This window comes from Pipistrellus hanaki (genome assembly GCF_964339955.1).
Source record: "Pipistrellus hanaki genome assembly, chromosome: 12".
In the NCBI taxonomy this organism is placed as follows: Eukaryota; Metazoa; Chordata; class Mammalia; order Chiroptera; family Vespertilionidae; genus Pipistrellus; species Pipistrellus hanaki.
Window position 1 is genome coordinate 45,159,637 of NC_140514.1, and position 27,308 is coordinate 45,186,944.

General features: G+C 38.0%; 1 protein-coding gene across 2 annotated transcripts in view; it reads left to right on the forward strand.

Annotated features, from left to right (window-relative positions):
- Positions 1 to 27,308, forward strand: part of CTNNA2 (catenin alpha 2) — a 1,072,635-nt gene that overhangs the window by 997,142 nt on the left and 48,185 nt on the right. For both annotated transcript variants that reach the window (XM_084900771.1, XM_084900770.1), the window contains exons 13-15: positions 2,325 to 2,476; positions 11,647 to 11,760; positions 20,842 to 21,023. In XM_084900771.1, coding sequence (XP_084756897.1) covers positions 2,325 to 2,476; positions 11,647 to 11,760; positions 20,842 to 21,023 — 448 coding nt within the window. The remainder of the gene's footprint in view (positions 1 to 2,324; positions 2,477 to 11,646; positions 11,761 to 20,841; positions 21,024 to 27,308) is intronic.

The following is a 27,308-nucleotide window of genomic DNA, read 5'->3' on the forward strand; positions in this document are numbered from 1 at the left end:
GACTCCAGTGTACTCAGCCCACCTACTAAAAATCTCTTCACAAATAACATTTGTCCATGCTTTAGGTTGGGACCAGATTGCTTTATTAGATTTTTGTCAACATGTTTGGCAAAATGATGTACACCTATTTTCTCTTCATTTACAGAAGAAGGATTTCCTTTTGTCTACATGTTCAACAAAGTGGATATTATTAGGTTTTAATCTGTTTGCCCCTCACAACAGGAATGTGATAATATCTCATAGTTTATATTGCTAATATTTTCCAAATATTAGTGAAATCAAGCATCCGATTATAATACAGGATTTCGTTTTCTCTGAATTGCCTGTCCTAACATTTGTCTATTTTTCGACATTTTCCTTATTGATTTATAGGAGTGTGTATCTTATCTACACACAGGATTACTGATCCTCTATCAATTATACAACAGGGACACAAATATATGCAGCCAAATGCTACTCATGGTATATAAATATGTAAAATGGTTGATGGTCATGATGGGAACTTAAACATAAAATTAAAAAAAGAGTTAGTATTCGGGATTTTCAGTTTAAGAAAGAAGGGGATTTTAAAATTTAAAGGAAAGTACTCATATGAAAATGCCTGATACCTACAATAAACATTTTCATGCTTAAGTATTCAGTTTTAATTTCCTAGACTTTTTAGTGTGAAAGAGTTTGTTCCTAGCATAAAAGGATGATTGAACTGGCCTGAGTTGAATGTGGTGGTCTTAGAAATGTATTTTTATTGGATTCATATTTGAGGCAGTGCAACTCAAAATCTCCCAAATTCCTCTTATAAATGCAGCTCAAAAGCCCAAATGAAAAATTCAAATAGTATAGAGAACCAGTTCACTCATGGAAGGAAATTCACCCAATGCATGCTTTGGGTTTGATACTTTCTTTTGAAAGAATGATTGCTCGGTTTTCATCTAACCCTCCTTAAAAAAATAAAAAAATAAAAAACTTTTACCTTTCTTAGTAATACATTTTTTTTTTCTAGGAATGTTCTATCTTGAATACTCTGACCCTGGACAGTAAAGTAATTTATCAGAGTTTCTCAAACTAGGGATTCAAATGGATGTTAAAATTTCCACAGAGGATGAAAATGAGTATAAGATGAATCAGGCATGAAAATTTAGAAATGAAAAGAGATGAAGTATGTTTCTATTTAATTTTTCTTGTAAATAAAATGAATTATTCTCTCGGCTTTCTTTTGCCATATGAATTGATTGTTATAACAATTGAGTAAATTGAATTATAATTTTTGAGAACCAGTGAATTAGCATCATTTTCTTAAGTATTCCAGACATCCCACTGAGTTTACTTTCCACAAACTTCTGTGGTTATGTAGGTGTCCTAGTTTAAAGAAAGAGGTGTCAGCAATTTAGAAAAGCATATATGCATCTAGTTTCACACCAAGGTGGTCCTAGTAAGATGGAATGATCAAGTCATTGGTGACCCCACTAATCTGCATGGGCTTTCTGCTGGGGTCTCTCAGGATTTCCCTCTCTCCTCTTACACAGTCCTCCCACCCACCTTAAACACCATGAATCTCGCATTTCAGATAAAAGTAGAAAGGATGGGATCTTTTCATTCATACTTTACTAAGAGATCATGTAAGTAAGGTCTGCTACTCACCAGTTATGACTTTAGCATCTGAAATTAGTTATGTATTTCTGGAGATTTTCTATGGACCATCTAATACATTTATATTCATTACCCTATTGACTCCTAAGGAAGGATCAAATATATTATTGATTTTAGAGAGGAAGTGAGAGAGAGAGAGAGAGAGAGAGAGAGAGAGAGAGAGAGAGAGAGAGAGATCAATGATGAGAGAGAATCATCAATAGGCTGCCTCTTGCATACTCCCTACTGGGGGTTGAGCCTGAAACCTGGGCATGTGCCCTGAACCAGGAATTGAACCCTGACCTCCTGGTTCATAGGTCAGTGCTCAACCACTGAGCAACACTGGCCATGCTTATTATATTTTTTAGACACAAGTTTAGAAGGGTTAAGCACACCTAGCCAAGATTTCATAGCAGAAGTAGAACCTAGCTCAGATTAGGATAACATGAAATCTATGCTTCACATTCTAACACATAACCTGGGGCAGGTTTCGAAAGCTTGTTCCATTGAATACCATCATCATTCATGGAGTAAGTAGCGCAAAGACCACTAAACTGGGTTTTCCCAGACTGGACTGGTGGACAGTCAGCTCCACTGAACCGTTGGAATGCTCAGAGCCAGCCACCTCACCCAACGGCTAGTACAAGGGATCATGAGAAGGATTATCTAACGCCCTGTTTTCCATTTTGTTCACCCAGTGATGCCACGCTTTGCCGAACAAGTGGAGGTTGCCATTGAAGCCCTGAGTGCCAACATCCCTCAACCATTTGAGGAGAATGAGTTCATCGATGCCTCTCGGCTGGTGTATGACGGCGTTCGGGACATCAGAAAGGCTGTGCTGATGATCAGGGTAGGTAAGGCCTCTGGCTTAGGGCTTATCAGACCTTCTGATAGACTCCAGAAAACTCACCAATTTATTTGTAATTACTTAGTCATATAACTTGACAAGATGTTTGGCTCCTCATTTACTCAGGCATTGGTAACTTCTTACTTATAAAGAGCTAACGGACCCCAGCACGCCTTGGTTAGTGATGAGTGTTGAGTGTCCTGTAGAGTGATGCCTGCCTGCTTCTGGCCTTCATTATTTCCTAAATTTGGTTCCAACTTAGTTTTGCTCCATGTTCCTTTTGCTAGCATTTCCCCCCCATCAGGATCTTGAAGCCATAGAATAGAAATAAATGAAGATTACCTAGCTTATAGTGATAATAGTTACAAAAAAATGATACGCAGCTACATTCTCCTTGTCACAAGTAATCAAGACATTGTCTCAGTGAACCTCCCCCTATCACCTACTCTACTATCTTCCCATCCTCCGTCTGCTGTTGTCAGGTCAGTATAAGCCTCCCAAAGGGTAATTATATATAAACTCATGCTAGAAAACATCCAGGGTGGGAAAACAATAGGTTTACAGTTGGTCATATTGAAAATATACAATAATATATATAAATAAGTAAAGAGGTAATATGCATATTATCCGGGATGCTGTAACATCAAGACCACTCAAGAGGAGACTGTGCATGCAGTTGGGCAGGAGGGGACTGCATGGGAGGTGAGGCAAGTCACAGATTCTGTGGCAGCTTGAGCAGGCCCAGAGCTGAGATATGGGGGCTGCCAGCTGCAGCATTTCAGTGGTTCTGCCTCTTTGCATGAGCTGCAGAGGAAACACCTTTTCTGACCTCTCTTTGGCTAAGCTCCCTGTATGCTGCCACTTGCAGTGTTCTTGGTAACTTGGGTAATAAGAATCAAGAAGGTGATCTAGGGTTTTTCAACCACACTCCTGAAGGAAAAAACAAAGGTCCACAGCTGGAGGGGCTAAGAAATGTCATATCCTGCCCTAGCCAGTTTGGCTCACTGGATAGAGCCTTGGCCTGTATACAGCAGGGTCAGGATTTGCTTCTGATCAAGGGCATGTACCCAGGTTGCAGGATCTTCCCTGGTTTGGACCCAGGTCAGGGCTCATGCAGGAAGCAACTGAGCAAAGTGTCCCTCTCACATTGATGTTTCTGTTTTTCCCTCTCTATGCTCCCTAAAAATCAATAGAAAAATATCCTCAGGTGAGGATAAAAAAATAAAAAAAATAAATGTCATATCCTATGACAGAGACATCTTGAAAATGTCTAAAAAGAGTTGTCACTTTTTTCATGGTGAAGGGACTGGAGTCTGTGTTGATAAAAACATCTTGGTGGCCAGCAGTGGCAATAGCAAGGGGGTGATGATGTTGGTGCCTTCCCCTGATCAGCCGGTTGCTTCCCGCAGAGGAAGGCTAGACTATGGCTTAGGCCCACTCCTCATGGCTGTCAGTAGGACATCCTTTGAGGTCTCTTGGACTGTGAGAGAGAGGGCAGACTGGGCTGAGGGAATACCCCCAAACAGGAATAAATTTTGTGCACCAGGCCTCTAGTTAATAAATAAAATGAGAATAAACTCTGGGTGTCAGGTACTCACACTACACAATAGATTTTAAAACTCATAAATATCATTTGCAATTGAATTTAATTCACAATGAGTCTTCATCTATCTCTTTTAAAAAGCATTAGCTACCTCATTTTCTTTTAACTACTGCATAATGCTCCATTATAAGATGAGCTATTTTTTCTCCCTAGCTCATTAACAGTTTGACATAATAGTTTTAAAACATATTTTAGCCACAGAACTTTCTTAAAATAAATTTAAATATGCAAAAAACAGAAATGATGAACATGTTGCCCAATAGAAATAAAATGTAAGCCACATTTGTAATTTTATAGTAAATGCACTAAAAATAAACCACAGTTGAAATCAATTTTAATAATATATTATATTCAGCTTAATGCATCCAAAACTTTTACCATTTCAACATGTGACACTAGCCACACTGGAAGTGCTCAGTACTCCACCATATTGGACAAGTAGCCCTTGACTGTATCCTCACTCTCAACCTCTACAATTGTCTCTGGGCAGCTTGATGAAACCACAAGTTCCTTGCTGTGTGTATTCTGAAAATCTCTGTCGGGATGACCACTGAGCATCTAAACTAAACATCTCTCAAACACTGAAAAACAATAATAACTAAATAATTAATTTTCCAGTATGTGGTCATTCAGATGTTTCATGAAGTGTCTGCAATGTATTGTTCTCTCTGCATAATATATTTGCCTGGTCCTTCCAGGATTTCACAGATGGCATTAATTGTCCCCCAAATTCTGAGTTCTTTGTAGTAATTAAATAGGCATGAGTCCATCCTCTTCCAATGTAGTATGCAGGAGGACAGCATGGTGCTTCCAGGCTGGTCTGAGCAGGGGGAAGGGAGCATCACCACAAAGGGTCTCTCCTCTGTCTTATTGACATCCATGCTTCTTCTGAAACATCTACCAAACTTTTTCACTTGGAACACAAATAACAACTCTTGCCATCTTTTCTTTTTCTTTTTTTCTTTTTGCTCTCTAGGTGTTTGCACACTGGCTTTGTTTGTTTTTTAATTGATTTCATTGGGGTGGAATTGGTTAATAGCATTATATAACCTCAGGTACACAATTCTATAATACATAATCTGTATATTGAATTGTTTGTTTACCACCACAAGTTGAGTCTTCTTCCATCACCATTTATCCCTTCTTTACACTCTTCTACTTCTTCCAACTCTCCCTTTTCTCTGGCAACCACCATACTATTTGGCAGTGTCCATGGGTCTTTGTTATTTTTCTTTGCTTAATTTTTTCATCAATCTCACTTAGCTTCCACAATCCTCCCCCATGACAGCTGTCAGTCTGTTCTCTGTATCTATGAGTCTGTCTCAACTTTGTCAGTTTATGTTGTTTATTAGATTCCACATTTGAATCTCACTTAGTCTAATTTCACTTAGCATAATACTTACCAGGTCCATCCATGTTGTCACAAGGGTAAGATTTCCCTCTTTTTTTATGGCTGATTAATATTAAATTGTGCAAATGTACCACAGCTTTTTTATCTGCTCATCTACTGATGGACACTTGGGCTGCTTCCAAATCTTGGTTATTGTAAATTATGCTGCAATGAACATGAGTGCATATATTCCTTCAAATTAGAGTTTTAGGTTTCTTCTGATAAATTCCTAGAAGTGGTATCTCTGGATCATAAGGCAATTTCAATTTAACATCTCTCAAGACCTGGCTCAAGTCTTCCTTCCCCAAATTTTCTCCCTCAAAAATATTGACCCTATTCTTTAACAAATGCTAACTATGTAATAGTACATATCATGCTGTTTACTTATAGTTTTTTTTTTAATGTTATTAAGACTGTGAAAGCTTAAGAAGCAATGGTTGTTCTTGTACGTATTTTCCTTCCACTGTACTGCATTGTCTAGTATAGTGCTTACTACTTACTATGCAGGGTGTGTGGCCCAAACTAGGGTGTGTGTTTTGGGGGCCTGTAGGATAGGTAGTTAGGCAGATGAGAAGGTGACAGGAAAAAAAAAAATATAGGAGAGTTAAAGGAGAAGAAAAGGAAGGAGAGTCAGCCTTTCAAGACTAACAAATTAGATCATTTTTTTTCTCATTACATACTAACATGTAAAATAAAGTAATAGACCATGAGAGTTATGTTTTCAAAGCATTTGGCACTAAATGCCACTATAATTCTCAAGACATATTCCCTCTCTTTTGCCATTTTTCTGCTTTGTTAGCCTTCACACTTCTGTGACAACCATTCATCCGAGAGACAGAGGCAATTTATAGCCATCATTCATTTATACATTGATGATCTGTAAAAACATACAATTTCCGATAAAATGCCATATCTTTGTTGCATGAAGTGTCATTCCTCCATCTCGACATTTCCAGTCATTTGATCAGATGGATTTCACATCACGTAAAACTTAAGAAGAGAGAAATGTACAGCATATACAAATTGTTATTTTTAAAAGCCTCCTCCATTTAGCACACAAATGGCTTCATTTTGCACTTAATTTCTTGGGTTGCTTTTGAGTATAATGATTAAGTCTACTTGAAAATGATTTAATTGCACTAAATCAGGAAGAAAGACAGTAAGACAAGTAGAACTGGTCCCTTCCAGTAAAACTGGCCATGCCTCCTTCTCTCTGAAAGTGTTGACTATATAGTTCTGTATCTGAGCCCTGGGCCAATACATATGTTGATGATTTCAGAGAGGAAAGGAGAGATAGAAACATCAATGATGAGAGAGAATCATTGATCAGCTGCCTGCTGCATGTCCCACACTGGGGATTGAGCCTGCAACCTAGGAATATGCCCTGACCAGGAATTGAGCCATGACCTCCTGGTTCATAGGTTGATGCTTAACCACTGAGCAACACCAGCTGGGTCACAAAACTGGTTTTTCATTTTGTTTGCTTCTTGCTGAGTTGTTTTTTTTTTTTTTTTTTTTTTTTTTTTTTTTTTTCTGGCTGATTTATAAGCTACATAGGCATTTTCTGATTACTCCAGCATGGTCATTTAAAAAAGGAATAAGAAAGTCTGGAACACTAGCATGCATTTGATTCTTATTATTTGCAGCATTGTATTCTGTACTGGTTCTCTGAACACTGAAATAGAGAATACTGAAACTTGTTCCCCCCTGAAATTCAGGCTTAAGTTTCTGTGAGCCTCTGGTCATATTTGTATCAACTGATCAAATACCCAATCTGATTTTATTTGTGGTTTGTTTAAAGATACTTTATTTAATATAGGATGTTGATTCATTAACATTGAACTCCCAGCAAATGCATGATGACTTGTGCCTGAAGGAAGCTTATCTAACAAATGCATCTTCTCCATAAGGAGCATCACAACTTTCATGCACTTAGGAACACTCGACAGCATTGTAGCACTATGCTCAGAAGCTATTTTGAGCAAAATAATTGTCACTAAGTATTATAGACCGGAGAAAGGATACTTGTTTCCAGCATGAGAGCTGTACAAGAAGACAGAGCATTGTGCTGTGTGGCCTCAGCCAGATATATGCACATTGGGTGACCACAATATGGCACACAGGTAATGTGTGCCATATTGTGGATGTCTGTGAATAACTACGAACGTACTGACTTGGGCATGCAAAGAAACTTCGAGTGGAAAGATTACAAGTAAATAACCTACAAATAGTGAGGAGCACATGCATATTTAAGACAAAAAGAGTTAGACATTTAATACTGGGAATTAAAATGAGTAGGATAGAAGGTGATGATGATACCCTGGTGTCAGGATATCTGTATTAGCAAATAGTAAGTGCTGCTCATAAGCATAACCATGAAAATAATCTATAATGAAAATTACAAGCTAAACTTTTGTGAATGGAACCCATTAATTTGGTTATGTGTGAAACAACAGGGCCTGGGCCAGGGTTCAGATACAGGTCTATAAGTTTATATCTCCCAAACGAGGCATGATGTACCCTGGATCATTGCAAGGCATTTATATGTCCAGGGAAACACATGAAAATCTTTCAGATAATGTGTGACATATTAGCTGAAGGTAGTTCACAGTTAAATATCATATTTGTTCATTTCTTTGGATGATATCATATAATTGTGATACTGGGTTTCTGGTAATTGGGGATAGAAAGCAAGTTCAATAGATGTTCAATTGCATTATAAGGTCTGAGAAGTCAGTCATACAATATGTACCAGGCACTAAGTTATTAGGTCTGATTCACTATATTTACTTTTTATTGCCTAGTACAACAGTCCTAGGTTTGTGGGTTATTTTGATGTTATTTATCTATTTAGCCTAAAGTTGCCATGAAAAATTATTGAGGCAATGAGAGTGCTTGAAGCAATAAAGTTTGGGAACCTGTTGCTAAAATATTGCTATGCCTGGGCATGAGGCCTGTGGTGGTTTGCAGGCTGGCCATCCTCTTCCTCCCCCACATCCTCCCCAGTGACCCTAGCGGAGGCCCTGGTATCTGTGATTTATTTATCTTTTATAATTGAAACTTTATAGCCTTGAGCAGAGACAAGCCTCCTGCTCATTCTGTGGCCACAGCCATTTTGATTGGGATTTATTTATCTTCTATAATTGAAACTTTGTAGCCGTGAGTGGAGGCCTGGGCCAGCCAGGGTCTGCAGGAAACTTGGCTTCCTACATTGCTGGGGAAACCCAAGCCTCCTGCTCTCTCTAAGGCCATAGCCATCTTGATTGAGTTAATTTGCATACTTGTTCCTGATTGGTTGGTGGACATGGCTTGTGGGTTTAGCAGAGTGCTGGTTAATTTGCATATTACTCTTTTATTAGATAGGATATATGATTCTAAAATATATTTGATTTTAGAATCCTTTGAGGCAGGACAAGTAGCCATTATTAGATCCACTTTAAGAGTGAGGAGACAGAGAGGAAGAAAAGCTTTAAGTGACTTGCCAAAGACAACTTAGGAGAGGTAGAATTAGGACAAACACATTTAGTTTTCCTGGGTCCACATCCAGGTCATTCCTTCATTTTTAAACTTTATTTTGGTTCCCAAGCCATAGTCACTTGAATACAATATCATCGTTCTATAGACACTGTCACATTCTCCTTTTTATCTATTGAGTGAGGTTTTCCATTTTACTTGGCTCTCTCCTTTTCAAAAACGATGAGAAATGTGTGCAGTCTTGTCATCTCATCTGTGAGCAGAATTTACCCACTTGCTGTAATTGTTTTGTAGGACATTCCAGAAGAGTGAGAATGGCCAGAGTTTATAATCTCTATCTAAAGTGAAAATACACCCGTAATTTGAATTAGGTTTTGTCCACCTCAGTCCTGCTTTAGTTAATAAATTATAGAAACAAAACTCTTTTCTCCCCTCTTTCTATAATGTTCTTCTGAAAGAACATTGAACATCTGTAGATGAGCGAGTAAATATTAATAAGGCTGATGGTGAGAGAAGGAAAACAAGAGGGTGTGCCAAAGCTTGGAAAATGACTAGGCATGATGTGATGTTGGCATGAAGGACCCTATTTTATGCCTGTCTGACCAATCTCAAGGCTTCATCAATAACCATGCCTGATTAATCATGCTGAAGTAGCCGAAGAAACCAGCAGAATGAAAATGTGCCCTTACTGATGGGGAATGAGCCACTGCATCATCGGGACTGCCTGTGACTGTCCCTTCCCTTTGAAAGACACAGCCCTGGGAGAAGGTGCTGCTGTGTTTCAAGAGGCAGTTTGTGGGTGACATCACCCTCAAGGCTAATGAGACTTGAGCTAGGAATGTAGCAAGTGCTACTGCATTGTTTGCTCCTCATGCACCATCCTTGCAGCCTCCTGAGTTCATCCTCTTAGAATGAACAGAGCGTGATAGTTTAGACAACATGCTTCAAAGTGCTGGACTTAGAAGCCTTTACAACAGGTATAGCCTCTCACATCTCAGTTTTGTTACCTATAAAATTAAGAAAAGCATGTCTACATGGTAGGACTGTAAAGAAGCCAAGTTAATGTATGTAAAGCACTTAGAGAAAACTGTGATCGGCACACAGAAAGCCTTTAATGCATGTTACTAATTATTATTGTCATTAATGATGGGAGCATTGTTTTAAATTTCAGTGTTTATATATTAATGTGCACCTTTTCTTCAACACTGTACCCATTTGACAGAATTTCTTCTGACTCCACTCAGTATATTATTCTTTTAGAAAATATTTTTCTATTGATTTGAGAGAGAGAGAGAGAGAGAGAGAGAGAGAGAGAGAGAGAGAACAATAATGAAAGAGAATCATTGACTAGTTGCCTCCTGCACACCCCGCACAGGGGATCGAGCCCACAACCCAGGAGTGTGTCCTTGACCTGAATTGAACCTGGGACCCTCTATCCACTGATCCAAACCAGTTAAAGCTAATTCCACTCACTTTAAAGCCATTCCATACCTTCAGTTGTTGCCTGATTTGTAATGTGGGTGGTGGTGGGGTTGTGACTATAACAACGAAACAACTTGGAGTCAAATGCACTTGGGTGTTTGGGTCTAAATGCTAGTTCTGTTATTAGCTAGTTCAGTAGCATTTGAGCACATTGCTTAATTTCTCAGAGTCTTAGTTTTCTCAGCTCTAAGTGGACATGAGAACATTCTATCACTTGAATCATTGCAGCCACATCAAGGCAAATACATACACACATAATAGACTTTGTTGGGATTCGGTATTACAATTAGATGGCTCAACAGCCAGGATGCACAGAATGACTAGATCTTGCATTGGCAAAAACATCATGGATCTGCTTAAGTCTCCAAAATTGTTTTATTGTGCTATACTGAGCTAAATAGATGCTATGCATGAAAAAGTTAGTCCTTAGTGGGTATGTAGTAGTTGGTGGCTTCACTATAAAAATGTTTGAATGAATGTGTTTCAAAATCCCAAGTAGTAATGATGGCACACCTTTTTAAAATGCTTATTTACCAGAAACTACACAGAGTACATTACTTAAGCTATACAACAATCATATAGGTAGCTACTCTTATCACTACCTATTTATAGACTTGGAAACCAAAGCTAAGGGAGCATTTTCCGATGGTCATTTAGGGGTTTTTGATTTAGGCATTTTTGACTGCAGAATCTACAGTTGTAACTTTTTACTAAATGGCTTAGTGACCACATCAGATATTTCATCAGATCCAGTATTGAACCGAAAGTGGTCAAACCTTTTTGAGCTTATTGAGACTAAAAGAGAGCTGGAATAGAGCAAAATGGGCATTACATAAACAGCATAGGCATAACTGTTGCTGTTGATGATTTTTCTCTCTTAGAATATATTTGTGGAAATACACAAATATATTTTTCTCTTAGAATATATGAGTGGAAATGCACAAATATATTTTTCTTAAAAAGCATGTCATATTAATAATTAGACTTCCTACACCTACAGAAGGAAGTAATGAACAAAATGTATTTTTTTAAAGAGGTAAACTAGGGCAGCTTGGTTTTTCTGATGCTATTCTAGTCATTACTTGCCCACATAACCCCCTACATATAATCCCCTACAAACTCTCTTTGGGGGGCTACTTAGCTTTTGCAGTGATTAAGTGTATGGATGGGAGTGAAGGTTCAATTAAAAATATAATGAATTTTCTCTTTCCTCTTTATCTTTAGACTCCAGAAGAACTGGAGGACGATTCTGACTTTGAGCAGGAGGACTATGACGTGCGCAGTAGGACAAGTGTTCAGACCGAGGATGACCAGCTCATCGCAGGGCAGAGTGCGCGGGTGAGTGGACTCCCAGGACTTTGGTTGGTTACACAGGGACTGTTAGTTTGAGGGACTGTTCACCATGTTAGTTTGAGGGAATTTCTGATTTTCAGGGACTTGGAGCCCCAGGTTTGAGGCTCCAAAATTTGTGTTTACATCTGGGGATGTTTATTAGTGACTCTCACTATATACAGTGGACATCACCACCACAGCTTCTGATTTAACTCAGTTATCACTCCATCAATTGAAAAATAGCAGCCATAAGAGATCAAACACTTATGTGTATAGTGGTTTTGTTGGGGATGAAGGTTATGCTTAGATTAGACGGTCCAACAGCCAGGGACACAGATCTTGCTTTGGCATAGACACCATGGCTTTGCTTGAAGTCTTCAAGCTTGTTAACTACACAAGACAAGAGGTGATGACAAATGGAGAATTAGAGTACTATTTGTTACTGGATGGACTGTCATTGCTCCATACTCTGGCCTAGTCCAGTGGTCGGCAAACTCATTAGTCAACAGAGCCAAATATAAACAGTATAACGATTGAAATTTCTTTTGAGAGCCAAATTTTTAAAACTTAAACTTCTTCTAATGCCACTTCAAAATAGACTCGCCCAGGCCATGGTATTTTGTGGAAGAGCCACACTCAAGGGGCCAAAGAGCCGCATATGGCTCACGAGCCCAGTTTGCTGACCTGGGGTCTCTAATAAACCAGACCACATATTTTGCAATTGATTCAAGACCATCAGAATAGAGAGAGCTTCCTCCCCCACTTCTTTCCTCCCTTCCTCCTTTACCTACCTCTGGCCAGGGCAGTAGCCCTAGATTTGTCTGCATGTGATAGAAACAAATAAATTATTGAGACATACTAGAAATATGCCAGTTTGAGGCATGGAACAGGAGCAAAAAAAACGACAGCTCTGGCTGATATTTAGACATTCCTGAGCACTTTATAACACTGTCCACCAACATAAGTATTCCAAAGAGGATTCTGGAATATGACCAATCTGATTAGCTATATCTCCTTGAAGGTAGATGCAAGTAGTCAAGGCCAGTGGCAGGAGAAGAAACACCTGGGGATTGAAAAGGAGAGTGAGATTCTCCTCCATTTAAAGCATCAGTTTCATAGTGTGAAAACAATCTATGTATATTAAACCATAATATATAAATAGACTGAACGGTGGAACAACCGAACAACCAGTCACTGTGATGTGCACTGACCAGGGGGTATGTACAGAACAAGGCAACCATTAGCAGCAGGCAGCAGAGCCCAGAACATGGTGGGATGGTGGAGCAGGTGGGGGGGGGGTGGGGCGCCAGACCAGGGCAGAGTGCTGGTCACTGTTATTGGGCTGAGCCTCTGGTGGTTACTGAAAATTCTTTGCTCTGCACACTGTGGTCCTACCTGGCACTCACACCTGCTGCTGGTGCTGGAGCCACTGCATGCACCCTCTGCCAATGCCTGGTGCCAGCCCTGATTGCTTGGTGCCATCAGCAGGTGTAAGTGGCAGCTGCTGGCGCTGATTGCTCCTCAGGGCTTCTCCACCTCCCCCTGCTCCTGAGGGGCAATTGGGGCCATTAAACATCTCTCACACCCACTGCTCACACCACTGCCATCTCGCAGTGCCAGTCCCGATCGCTCAGCACTATCAGTGGGTGTGAGCGGTGGCTTCCAGCCATGCTTGCTCCTGAGGGCTTCTCTATCTCTCCCAGCTCCAGAGGGCCGATTGAGGCAGCAGCTTCTCTACCTCCCGCAGCTCATACCCACTGATGGCATCAGCCCTGCTTGCACTTGCTGCTGGCTCTGGCCCTAATCACTCCGTACCATCAGCGGGTGTGAGCAGGGTGGTGGCACTGTCAGCTGATGGGAGTGGTGGTGGGAGCAGGGCTGCCTGCAGACAGAGGACCAGGGGCTATGGTGGGAGGGGCCAACCAAGACCTGCCCTTGTGTCCACCACAGCCTCATGGCACACAGTTCCTTTCAAGGTACATGAATTCATGCACTGGGCCCCTAGTCAAGTTATAATATAGCTGTGAATCAGATATTCTGGTTTTCTATATTAGGTTTAACTTAAGAAATATCATCAATAGAAAGCATTAGGTTGAGAAAGAGGGGATGATTTTGAATAGGGATTAGAAACCCCTGAAAGCTGACTGGTTACTCTTCTCAATTCTTACTTGTTTAAGAATTGAGAAGTCTTCTCAATTCTTACTGGTTTAAGAATTGAGAAGAAGAGTAATAAATACAGGTTAAGATAAAGAGGAGTCAAAGAATATTAGGCCTTATGATGAGTCATACTTTCTTTGTACATAAAACACAGGTTATCTTTTGTACTTTTTGTCCTGATAGGCTCATCCAACAATTAAATAACACAGAAGATATAGATGAACATTGATAGGGGAAATGTGAGGGTAAAATCCAGAATATTAATGATGCCTTGGCCTTGGCTTTGATTTCAGACAGACTTGGTTTTGAATTATAAAGGTCAGAGAGAGGACAATGCTTTGTTACGTGTTGCTTAATTTCTCTGAGCTTCAATCCTATCAGTTGTACAATGCGAATAATAAACTTGTTAGAATTCTTTTAGTGTTTTAATTACTTAATGTTTGTAAAATAATGAGGGAAATACCTGACATACTTTATTAAGTACTTAATAAAGGATGACTCTGAAAAATGTTATCCTTTGGAAGAGAGACCTTTTCTGATCACAGGCTGGTGAAAATAGAAAAGCACAAAATATGAAGCTCCCTACTTTGAAAATTTCTTGTGGACTCTATTTAATCCCTCCCCAAATGTTGAAACTTGGGAAGATCATTAGCTGAGAGTCTTTTGAGCCTAGTTGGCATAACATTAAACTAATTCATCAAGCAAGTCATTCATCTTCAAAATTAAGTAAAACCAGCATTTTTACATCAATGACAGAGGGTAAGTTTGAGTAATTCATCCAAACTTTAATCAATTCAAAGTCAATTTGATTGATTGCAACTCAGAATTGATACAGCCTGGTAACCATTGACTTGTTTTCTCAAAGACCAAGGCATATTGTACAACTCTTCTAATCACTATCTGTCAAAATAGCATGATCACTCCCACTTTTTTACAAGGAAGAACAAAGTCCCATTGCACTTCCATTTAATGCATCTTACTTACATTAGACATCAAGCCAGTTATGGGTAGAAATCAAAGTCAGATGGCACCTAACTGCATCATCAGTTATTTCTTCACCCAATTGCTGAAAAGATAATAAACTTTTTTGAACTATTTTTCATCATGAATTCTGAATATGGTCCAGGATAGTAAGAACAAAGTATTGCTCTAATCCAGCACTTGCTGACTTCTTTGAGATCCATCATGTGCTGTGTGATTAACTTGCAGCAGACAGCATTAGTTATTGAGTCAGCCTACGTTAGCCTGTAATTAGATGATGACAAATCAGAGGCATAGAATTAAGGCTGTAAGTTGGAAATAAAAGGGCGCATTGAATTGCTTAGATGACAGATGGTTGAACTTTTGACCAAAGAAGTATGTTAACTTGGTTAAAATTGTGAAGGAGGCAGAAGTTGTTTTTGACAGAGGCAGTTGCTCTTTTTAGCAGCCAGTCCTCCCCTGGTAATGGCCTTACTTTGTGTTCTCATTCAGACATTCTTCTCTGAAATGTTAAATTAATCTAAAAGGAGGTCAAGGTGGAAAAAAAAAAAGCTTTTAGTACCCACTCCAACATTGCTCTTAAATTCTGAAGTTAGAGTGTTTATTTCCTTTATATGCCTGATGCTTATCTATACCATATTATGAAAGGGAGTGAGCAAGGGAGAATGAAAGAATGGGAATGATCATACCATGCTCTAATCAAATATAGATGTGATCAGACCCTGGCATGACATCTTATTAACTCTTTTTTCACAGATTATTATAACATTGGTCAGCAATAAGTCTTGGGCACTTAGCCTTGGTGATAGAATATACTAGTATTATTTGGAGTTAATGCAGACCTGATTTTAAATTTGGTATTGATCATTCTATGTGACTCAAGGGCTAATTTCTTAACCTCTTCATGCCTTATCTCTTTACTTCTATATAAAGCATCTTTCCTTGTAATGTCATTAGGAGAACTGCGTGATAAAATGTATGACAAGATTTGTCAGAGAGTGGGAAGTTGATGAAGATGATGGTGATGATGCTTGTAACATGAGTCATTCTTTAGAAGGTTAGCCAAATAGTTTACGCTGAAAGCTGGATAATTTAAGCAGTCATGACCATGTTTGTTTGAGTTAATAATAGGACAATTGCTTCTATATTTCAAATCACTTCATAGCCTGAGACTGGCAAAAGTCAGAGGACCCACTCCTTAACTACTTGTAGTTCTTATCCCACTTTCTGTCTTAAGTGAGTAGAAATGGCTGCATGGAGCTTTAGCCCTTCTACTTATTATTTAAAATCATTCATCTACTTGAAGTCTCTTGCTCTGCATTTAAGAAACTAACACTTGTCAGTTTAGGAGGCCCATAGACTTCAAAAGTCATTTTTTCCTTTGAGATGGGAAATTGAAGTACCTGAGAACCTTCTTGAGATTTAGATTGAAGAAAAGATTCTGGGCTCAGTGGTTATTGTCTTGGATAAGTGATTTGTACTTTTATTTAAAAAGTAGAGTTTATAACATCACACACAAAAGAATGGTTGGCTGTTCAGAAGAAAAACTGGGAACCTGGGATGAGGGGATTGGGAACATTGTGGATTCAGGTTTCTGATGCCATAGTTTTGGGCCTTCAGGTCAATCAGCCCAACACTCTGGAAACATGTGCTTGGCTACTGTCATCAGAGGAAGAAACACCCAGCCCGCCCCAGGTGATCACATCACACACACAGAAAAGCGGATTCGCTCCCTTTCCTCTTCGCCTTGCAAATACTTTTTCTCATATTCCATTAGTTTGAGGGAATGAATAATTCCATGTTTGTTTGTTTTTTAATTTTGTATTCTATTTGATTTCAGTGTACAAAGCCTCTACTTTTTTTTTTTTTTCCAGAACGGCCCTAATGTGTTAACATTTCAAACTGCTGAGTTACTCTGATAAGACCTAATTAAAACTGATATATTGAATTTTAATTTGATTAACTTGCAAATTTTGTAGTTTGTGATCTACTGTTTATAGATAACCTTTTTGTAAATTCTAGTTTCAGAAAAGGTCAATTATGAATTTTTGAAAGCAAGAGCAGTTTAAAAATACTTAGGAAAAAGACTTCAGCTCATCAATGGCTACATATGAAGAAGCTTATATAATACTTGTACCCAAGTCACACAACATTTAGTGTATTATGCGAGTTGAACACCCCTAGAGTCAAAATAACATTTCCTTTGCAAATCTGCTCTGAAGAGACCAGTTTTTCTTCAGGATTGAGCCCAAAGAAAATGTTTGTATGCTCTGGTAACTTCTCTTGAACGATGTTGATGCAATAAGTGGGAAAATGTTTAGGCAGTCAATCAAAAGATATTGATTGAGCTTCTATTCTGTATAGAATATGAAGGCCTCTACCCTTAGGAATCTTGTAGAGAAGCCAGAAGTAGGGCATTAATAAGAATTAGAGAGAAGAGTGAGGCAGTTAATATTCAAATGCTACATTGCACAGTTGAAACTCAAGTGAAACGGTTCACAGAACTAACATACATCCTTCAATATACAAATTAACTCTTTGGGGATAATGAAAGACCCGTCGCTTTGAATCTGGGGACTAAATGTGGAGTCTGGAGGTCTGTGGGATAGGCTGATGGATTCTCTTACAGGGAAATACATAATGGATGCTTACATGATGCTGGTTGGGCTTGAGAGGTCGAAGTGAAATATGATTATCATCTTTTTGTTGGAGGGCAAGTTAATCTAGGACAGCTTCAGATCATCCAAACCTGTCTGAATGCATTGGAATAGCTGTCTTGTCATAAGCACATTGCATATGTGAATTTATGGCAAACTCTTATGTAAATAAAACACATATATTCACACCCCCGCACATGCATTATGTGCACACTCAGACATGCATTATTTATATAAAGTCACATGCAAACATGGACATTAGTAAACATGGCTGTCTATTAGTGAGATGCAGCATCCAGGCAACTGCTAATCCAATGACACCTTAATGCAAATCAGAAAAGACACCCCTTACTCTGGGCAGATGAACTCTCCCTCATCTGTAAGATACTCATCCTGGTGGACAGTACTACAGTTTCACTGGCATTTGTCCTATTGACTGAGACTGCTATGCAGTGTCTGATCAGGCATGGCGATTCAGTTGTAAACAGTGGTTAAGTATGGTGTTAGCTGGCGTGGGTTTTGAATCCTATTGGTTGTATAATACTTGGTTATTGGTTGTATAATACTTGGAACTTAATTTTCTAGGCCTTGGCATCATTATTAATAACATAGGGGTAATAATAGTATTAATCTTATAGAATGATACAGTAGATTAAGTTGTGTGTGTGTGGTTTTTTTCATGTTGGTAAGTTTCTCAGCATAATACTCAGTTTATATGTCTGGGTTTTATGTCAGTCCTGTATCTGTAAATAGTTATATAGTCTCTGGGCCCATTCCTTCCCTTTGATGGCAACTAAATAATAAGTTATAGGGATAGCTGGAAAGGAAAACTAATATAGAAATGATGATAAAATAATGTTAACATAACCCCACACATGCTTAATTTTTTCTTTTTCAGAAAAAACTCAACACATTTATTTCATTTGCTTTCCACCATGCCATTTTGAGGCAATTGTTTACTATTCATATATAATATTTGAAGATGTTACAGATATAAGCCAGTAGCAGTGAGGTGCTAACTCAAGTCAGTGCAGAGCCTGGTTGAGACCAGTTTTTCGACATTAGCTACCTGTCCTTTAAATAACTCACTCATGTTGGGAGGAGCTTTACAATTTAGGAAGCAGCTGTTTCTGTTGCTTTACTTGTCTTACAAAAGTTGTAGGTCCCTCAGATCATGATGCTGGTTGGGCTTGAGAGGTCGAAGTGAAATATGATTATCATCTTTTTGTTGGAGGGCAAGTTAATCTAGGACAGCTTCAGATCATCCAAACCTGTCTGAATGATAGGTTTGCCTATTCATTCTGATCGCCATGCCTGATCAGACACTGCATAGCTATTATAATGATAGCTCAATAGGGGATTCTTTGTCTCCTGGAGAACACATGTATCTCAGGACTGGAGGTATCCCAGGATGATGTTATTCATAGGGCCTAAATTGAGGGAGGTTGCTCATGGTTCTGTGAAGATGCAGTGAGGTGATGTCAGTTCCCTGAGGGCCTGCTACATAAATATTGCTTAACAAATACAGTTTATTCTCTTCATTCGTGGTACTTATGTTCTGTAGTTGCCATGGACACTTAATTAGAGATACTTAATTATTGTTGCTAGGGAAAATACAAGGTTAGGTTCCTAAGAGCTGCTAGTCTCAACACTTTCTTCAGTCAATCATATACAATCTTGTTTAATGAGTGTTTCCATTTGGCTATCTTATTTTATCATTTTGATTCACTTACATTGAAGTGACATGGCCAAGAGCGCTATAACTCATAAAGCTCATCTAATACATGTGTTTTCTCAATAAGGCACATAATACACTTCTGTTTTAGAGAAAAAAAATTCATTATATGGAGGAAGGGAGAGAGAGAAAATCCATCAATTGCTTTCTGACGCAAATGAACCTGCATCCTGGGCATATACCCTGACCAGCAATTGAATCTGCCTCCCTTTGGTGTACAGCACAAAAATTCAACCAATAGCCACACCAGCCAGGTCACATTACAATCTTCTTGTGGGACACTAGGCAGCATTCCACACTATGCTTGGGGCCATCTTATATAGAAACATCACCAACAAAAAAGGACAAAGATGTTGTAAATGTGACATCAAATATATCTCAGGAGGGACACTTATCTTTAATAATAAAAAAGTGTAATATGCTAATTAGACCAGACATTCTTCCATCCTTCCAGATGAAACTGGGGCTGCCAAGGAAACCCTGATCCTGGGTGCCTGCCAGTAGCCACAAGGAAGCCCAAGACCCGGGTGCCTGCCAGCAGCCGGAAGGAGGGAAGCCCGGGTCCCAGCTGTCAGAGAGAAGCTAGTGTTGGCAGCCAGATGAAGGCAGGCTGACTCTTGCAGGAATTTTATGCATCAAGCCTCTAGTTTATAGTATAAGTGTTGAAAAAAGAAAATAGAGAATCCCTTGTTCAACCTTACCAAAGAACATGTAGGTCAGGTGCCTCATCTTTATTTGCATCTCTGGACATGTTCATGATTGACTGTGAAAGCACAATTATTGATTTGGGGTTGTAAATAAATTTTAGAGGAGTAGGTAAATTTGCAAGTAAAGAATCTATGAAAAATTAGAATTGACTGTAGCCATTCCTTTTCTACATTCCCTTGCCAAGCAACTATTGAAAATCAACCTTTGCTTTCTAATTACATATTTTTACCCATCCCAATGCCTCTGTTTACACACTCATAGGATTTACTAGGAGCCTTGGTCATACCAGAATTTCCATTGAGGTCTGGGAATAGGTGTGCCATCCACAAAATGCCCTGGGGAGGGGATTTTTGTTCCACATCTAACCAGATTCCTTTATTAACACTCATAAAAAGTATCCCCACCCCACCTCACTTGGATGCTTGGATAGTGTTTAAAATTCCTTAGTGACAGAAGGCCTATTTTCTTTTTTTGCTTCTCAGAACAGATTTTAGTGTTGAAAGAGGTGTGTTCTTTTATCTGGTAAAAGTTTCCTGGGACCAAATATAAAAATTGTCCAGAATAGATTCCTTTGAACAAACATATGTCGTCAAAGCAGCAGAGAAGTCCTGTTAATTGTGACTGTGCATATGCATTTTGATCCCCGTATTTTTCGCCTGTGGGAGCGGGGATGGGGAATTTGGGGACCTCATCAGATGCCTGTGCTTTTGCCTTCCCTGGGATGGAGGAAACGTACTTTCCAGAATGGAGGGACAGCCTATAGGCTTTGCCATTAACGGGAGGCAGAGACAACCTCTAGCCTGTACTCCCTTTGTCACAATGAGTCACTCTCTTCTGTAACCCACACAGGCCATCATGGCGCAACTACCGCAGGAGGAGAAGGCAAAAATAGCTGAGCAGGTGGAGATATTCCACCAAGAGAAAAGCAAGCTGGATGCCGAAGTGGCCAAATGGGATGACAGCGGCAATGACATCATTGTGCTGGCCAAGCAGATGTGCATGATCATGATGGAAATGACAGACTTCACAAGGTGAGGCCCAGGGACAGAGAGCTGAAGATTTTTCTCATTAAACCCATAAGCATAACAGTGTATATTAGCTCATGAAAGCTTTGCTGGAAAATTAAAATACAACATAAAAGCTGGGTACAGATATTAGAAAATGTACATGTGTAAGTCAAAGTGATCTGAACCTAATTCTTAGCAGATAGGTCTTTTTTGGTCAAGGAGAACAGATTCATTTTTGTAATATTGTTTTAATTAACTATTATAAGTCAGTCATTATGTCAAATCCCTGGGGGTTGGCTGACTCATTTATTTATTTATTCATTTATTTTGGTCTGTGCTGTTTTGCAATGTATTTAAATATTCTGAAGATAAGGTAAATTATTAATTATTACCCCCTTTAGAAAAATATATTTAGACATATGTGTGGGTATACATGTATACATGTAATATGTAATATGTTTTAATCCCATGATCTAGCATTAACTTCAGCTCATTTTTATCCTTATATACAAAGAATCGGGCTCAACAACCTGACTGCATGATTTTGACAGGTTAATTAAAAAGTGTGTATGTTTTATTCTCTTTTGCTCTGAGCAATGCTTTTAAAATATCTAGAGACCAGGTAGAATTCTGCCAGGAGACTTTTCTTCATCTGGGTCATTGCTGTTCCTGCCATTGCATTGTTAATCTCTTTAGAGGGAGGTGACATTTCTGTCCTTCTTCCACACAAAGTCAAAATAAGGCAAAGCAAAGTCCAGTGAAAAGTTCCCTGAATTTTGAGTTCAAATACCACGTGATTTTAGACCATACTCTCATTGTCGTTATCTATTTGAAAAATGGGGAAATAATATTTTTCTTATAAACTTATCAGAAAGGTTTAAAATCTAAAGAGGTAATGCATTTGTAACTTATTCTGCCATAGAAATGTAAGCTATTATTATACTTTAGATTTTTTTTTTTTCTGGAGACACAGCCATGTGAGCAAAGATGTGTTAATGATTCCACATAGTATTTGTTATTAAAACTATGTAAGCTATATAGCAGTGTCAAAATTTCACCTTGTCGGTGACAATATTTTAATGATTTCTGAATGCTTCTAATAAGAAAAGGCTGCAGTTGATAATAAAACATGGAACATCTCTACCTCACCCCCCCTACCCTTTGCCTCTGGCCAATATTTACTAATGATATTACTTGGTCCTTTCTCCAAATGTTTTAAAATTGTTTTTTTTTTTTTTTTTTTTTTTTTTTTTACTTCAGTGGAATGATTTTACTGTTATGAGGGTGACCTTTGAGACTTTTAAATGTCATTGTATTCATTAGAAGGTCAAATTTGTAAATTTAGTCTCTGTCAGCTTCACAAATTTATTATACAGAGACATGCAAATAACAGTAGGAAAAAGCAATGTGAGCTCTTATTTAAGCCTTAATTTTCTACAAATCACACTATCATGGCAGCCTCAGACATTGATTTTAAGGCCTATGATGACTTAATTTGCTTGCTTTCAACATTGTCTTAGTACTTTATCTGATGGGCATTATGCAATCCATTAATAACATCACTTGAACAAATATTCTCATTAGTTTAAACTGAATAATGAATCTAGTCTTGTTGCCAGTTATAATGCTCTGCATTAGATGTAACTGTGGTCAAGGAAAAGAGAGAGATCTTTGAGGAGGTCTTGTGAGCTGTTAAATAAGACAGACCTTCTATTAGTCAAAGTATAGTCTTAAAAGTGAAAAGAAGGCCACTTCAATCTCCTAGGGATTTTATGTAATCACTTTATGCTGATTTGAATAATGAAATGTCTAGAATGCTACTCATGATCATTTTTCCCCCGGCCTGCTGAGCAGTTTTGTGCCCATTTGTGAAGGCAAAGGGAGGAGTATAGTAATTAATGACCAGGGAAAAGACTGAGTGAATTGGAAATGGAACACTTGAAGCTAAGGTGTGGCCCATGTCTCCATCTGCAGAGGCTCTTCCTTAATCAAGAGGTAGCTGACTTGAGACTTTTCTTTTTGGCCTCTCACCTAAGTTCACTGCACTTGATCATATGCATTATCATTACTGGCCTTTCATTTTCCACTTCAAGGAGAAATAATTTCAGCTATGTACCTCTAATGATGCCTATGTACTCTTATGCCTTATTTAAAGGAGTTAAAATGTGACTACTCTGCTGAAATCATATGTTTAAAGGGCGTTTGAATGCAAAAAAAATATACCCTTGCATTTAGTATCTTGTTATTATATTCTATCAGTAGCTGATTTGTTAATTTGATTCAGTAATCCCAATGATATCCACCCCATTATTATTTAGATTGGAGAAGTTCTGCCTCGTTATTTGTGTAATAACTTCTTCATGGAGGATGAAATTGATTATACCTCATGTCTTTTTGCTGTTCAGTTTTTGACCTCCAGCTCATGGGCAACGGCAGAAGTACTGTAATGCATGGTTGAATCCATACTGATGTCATTTTTGGAAAGAAATAGCATGTGCTAGTCTTGTGTTCCAATAATAAGAGGTGTGGAGATGACAGCTCAGGAGAGAAACCTAAGTTTAATTGTATAGCAAGGGACAAAGCTGTCTTTTGAGATAAACCATAAGTTCTGATCTTGAAAAGAAGAGTTCAGGCTAAGAAAATAATTTTTAGGGTATATCCAACTGTAAAATCCTGAGTAGAAGACTAAAAATCATGTAATCACCCCACTCTTCCCAAACCACATTCCTGCTTTAGCTCAGACCCTTAGTAGGCCAGCCTCAGTATCACTTAACTGGTCTTTCAGTTACAATTCTTTACTCTTATCTGTTCATACCACTTCACACTTGGCCATTAATTCACAACCATCCATCTCCCTTTGCAACAAAACTTTCATTACCTCCTCTTTTCACAGAATAAAATAAAAATCTTGAGTTTGCCATCTAAGGTCTACATTTATTGACCTTTAGACTTCTTTATCAATTTTGTACATATTTGTACTTCAACCTCCAGAACATAATATCAATGTTACTTCCTTAAATAGTTCAACTCATGGCCCTGCAGTCACACTCAACTCCTCATTAATCATCAGATTCAGTGTACTTTTCTACTCCGCTGTCTTCATATTGCTTGAGCTGATTGGTGGAAGTGCTATTTCCCAAGCATGTTTTATGGCACTCTGGATCTGAAAAGAGGTTTCTGTTTCAGTTCATTTGCAAATACACTCCTTACATACTATATCTTCATTATTGGAAAGTCACATTATATATTGACAGGTTAGAGATTTTGAGATAGCTATAGAAAATAAATCACCTTATTTGGATTAACTCCCCATTTAGGAATTCTCAGTATTGAATGCATGAATTCATAATGTACTAACATTGATTTTTCACATTAATACCTATTCCCTTTTCATGAAATAAATATGAATTGAATTGTTGGTCAGTGGTAGGTAGCAATGATATAGTAATAGTTTTCCATAACTCTCTCTCCCCCCCCCCCCGAATTTATCACTTCCTGGGAAAGCTTCCAAATATTGACCCTTGTATAAGTATTACCTATTACCAAAAGACAAAATGTTACACCAATCTATATAGTACATCCAGTTCTTTGGCTTGATGTTCTTTCTAAGAAAACAGAACTATGTTCCAGATGAAATAATGTGATGGCTTCTGTCTTTAAGGTCACAAATTGCTCAAAGCACCTTTTAATACACCCCAAATAGAGAATTTGGCCTAATTTATATGACTGAGTCAAAGCCATACAAAACACAAAGGTAGGGAAATACCAAGGGTGTAAGTCATTATTTTGAGACAAAACTACAGCCAATGGGAACATTTCCTTTATCAGCATTGTTTTCCATAGATAGGAAGACTCAAATTTCTGATCTAGTCTCTTCTGGGCCTGATATGTATGTGTAGATAGTTAGCTAAATATATATATATTATGTTGGCCATTTTGTCTCTTGTTTCTGTGACCACTTCACATTATTCAGATGCTTGTGGCTCACTTAGACCTATACGGTTCAACAGAGTAGCCACTAGCTACATGTGCATGTGGCTATTTAATTGTTTATTATACAACAAAATTTACTATTTAAGCCATATTAAGTGTATAGTTCATTGGCATTAAATACCTTCACATTTCCGTGCAACCATCAGCACCATCCATCTCTAGAAAATTTCCATCTTCCCCAACCGAAACTCTGTATTGAACTATTAACTCCCTGTTGTTCTCTCCACTCAGCCCCTGGTAACCTCAGTCTCCTCTCCACCTCTGTGAATTTGACTTCTCTAAGTATCTCATACAAGTGGAAACATATAGTATTTGTCTTTATGTGACTGGCTTATTTCACTTATCATAATGTCCTCAAGGTTTATCCATGTTTTAGATTGTGTAAGATTCTCATTCCTTTTTAAGGCTAAATATTTCATTGTTGGTACATATTGTATTTTGTTTATCCATTCATCCATTGTTGGGCATTTGGATTGATTCTACTTTTAGGCTATTGTGAATATTGCTGTGATGAACGCGGGTGTACAAACAATTCTTTGAGATTATACATTGAATACTTTGGAGTATATACCCAGAAGTTGAATTGCTGGATCATATAGTAATTGTATGTTTAATTTTTTGAGGAACCATTGTACTGTTTCATATAATAGCTGCACCATTTTTCCTTCCCATCAATAGTGCACAAGATTCCAAATTCATCACATCCTTGCCAACCCTATTAATTTATTTATTTATATTTAATTTTTTATTTTAAACTAGCATCTTAATGTGTGTGAGATTGTATCTCATTGTGGCATTTAAAAAGTAATTACATTGTTCACAGTAATACAGATGTCCCCCATCTATCCCCCTTGTTCCCCTCTACTCAACCCCGCCCTACCTCAGGGCTTCACCACATTATTGTCTGTGTTCGTGGGTTATGCATATATGTTCTTTGGTAAATCTCTTCTCATTGCCTCCTTTGTTATCTGTCAGTCTAATCCATGTGTCCATTCCTTTGGACCTGTTTTGTTCATCTATTTAGTTCGTTAGATTCCACATATAAGTGAGATCAAGTTATTTGCATTTCCCTAATGATTAGTGTTGCTGAACATCTTTTCATATGTTGATTAGCCATTGTGTATCTTCTTTGGGAAAATGTCTATTTAAGTCCTTTGCTTATTTTTTAATGAGGTTGATTACATTTTAGTGTTGAATTTTAGGAGCATCTCTGTATTCTGGACATTAACCCCTTGTCAGATATATGATTTGCAAATCTTTTCTATAATTCTATAAATTACCTTTTCACTCTGTTGTGTCTTGTGATGCATAATGTCTTTACAAATTTGATAAGACACCCGTTTTCCTTTTGTTGCCTGTGCTCTTGGTGTCATATCTCAGACATCATTGCCAAATCCAATGTCATGAAGTTTCCCCTCTATATATCCTTGCAAGATTTTCATAGTTTAGCTCTTATATTAAGGCCTGTATGCATTTCAAGCTAAATTTTGTACATGGTATAAGGTAATTGTCCCATTTCATTCTTTTGCCCATGGATATCCAGCTTTCCCAACATCATATGTTGGAAGCACTGTCCTCTTCTTATTTAATGGCCTTGACACTCTTGTTCAAAATAATTATACCATGCACATGAGGGTTTGTTTCTTTATTCTGTTCCATTGGCTTACATGTTTATCTTAATGCCCCAGTACTACACTGTTTTGATTATTGATGCTTAGTAGTAAGTCTATAAATCAAGGAAAGTGAGGCCCCATGCTATTATTTTCTAAGATTTTTTTGAGTATTCAGGATGCCTGGAGAATACATATAAACTTCAGGATGGATTTTTCAACTTTGGCAAAAGACACTATTGGAATTCTGAAAAGGATTACATCGATTGTTTTGGATAATATTCACATCTTAAAATTAAATTTTGACATCTTGATAAAATTACATCTCTCTCTCTCTCTCTCTCTCTCTCTCTCTCTCTCTCTATCTCTTTACTCTTATTTCTGTGTTTATTTTAGCAACATTTTGTAGTTTTAGTATACAAGTCTTTTGCCTCCTTGGTTAAGCTTATTCCTAAGTACTTTACTTTTTGATTTGATTACAAATGGGATTGAAATTGTATTGCTTTCTTAATTTCTCTTTCAGGTAATGTTTTGTTTGTGTATAGCAATACAACTGATTTTTGTATGTTGATTTTGTATTATATCACTACTAAATTCATATATTCTAGTTGTTGTTTTGTAAGATTTAGGGTTTGTACATCTAAGATCATGTCTGTAAGCAAAGATCATTTTCTTCTTCCTTTCTGATATGGATACTTTTTAGTTA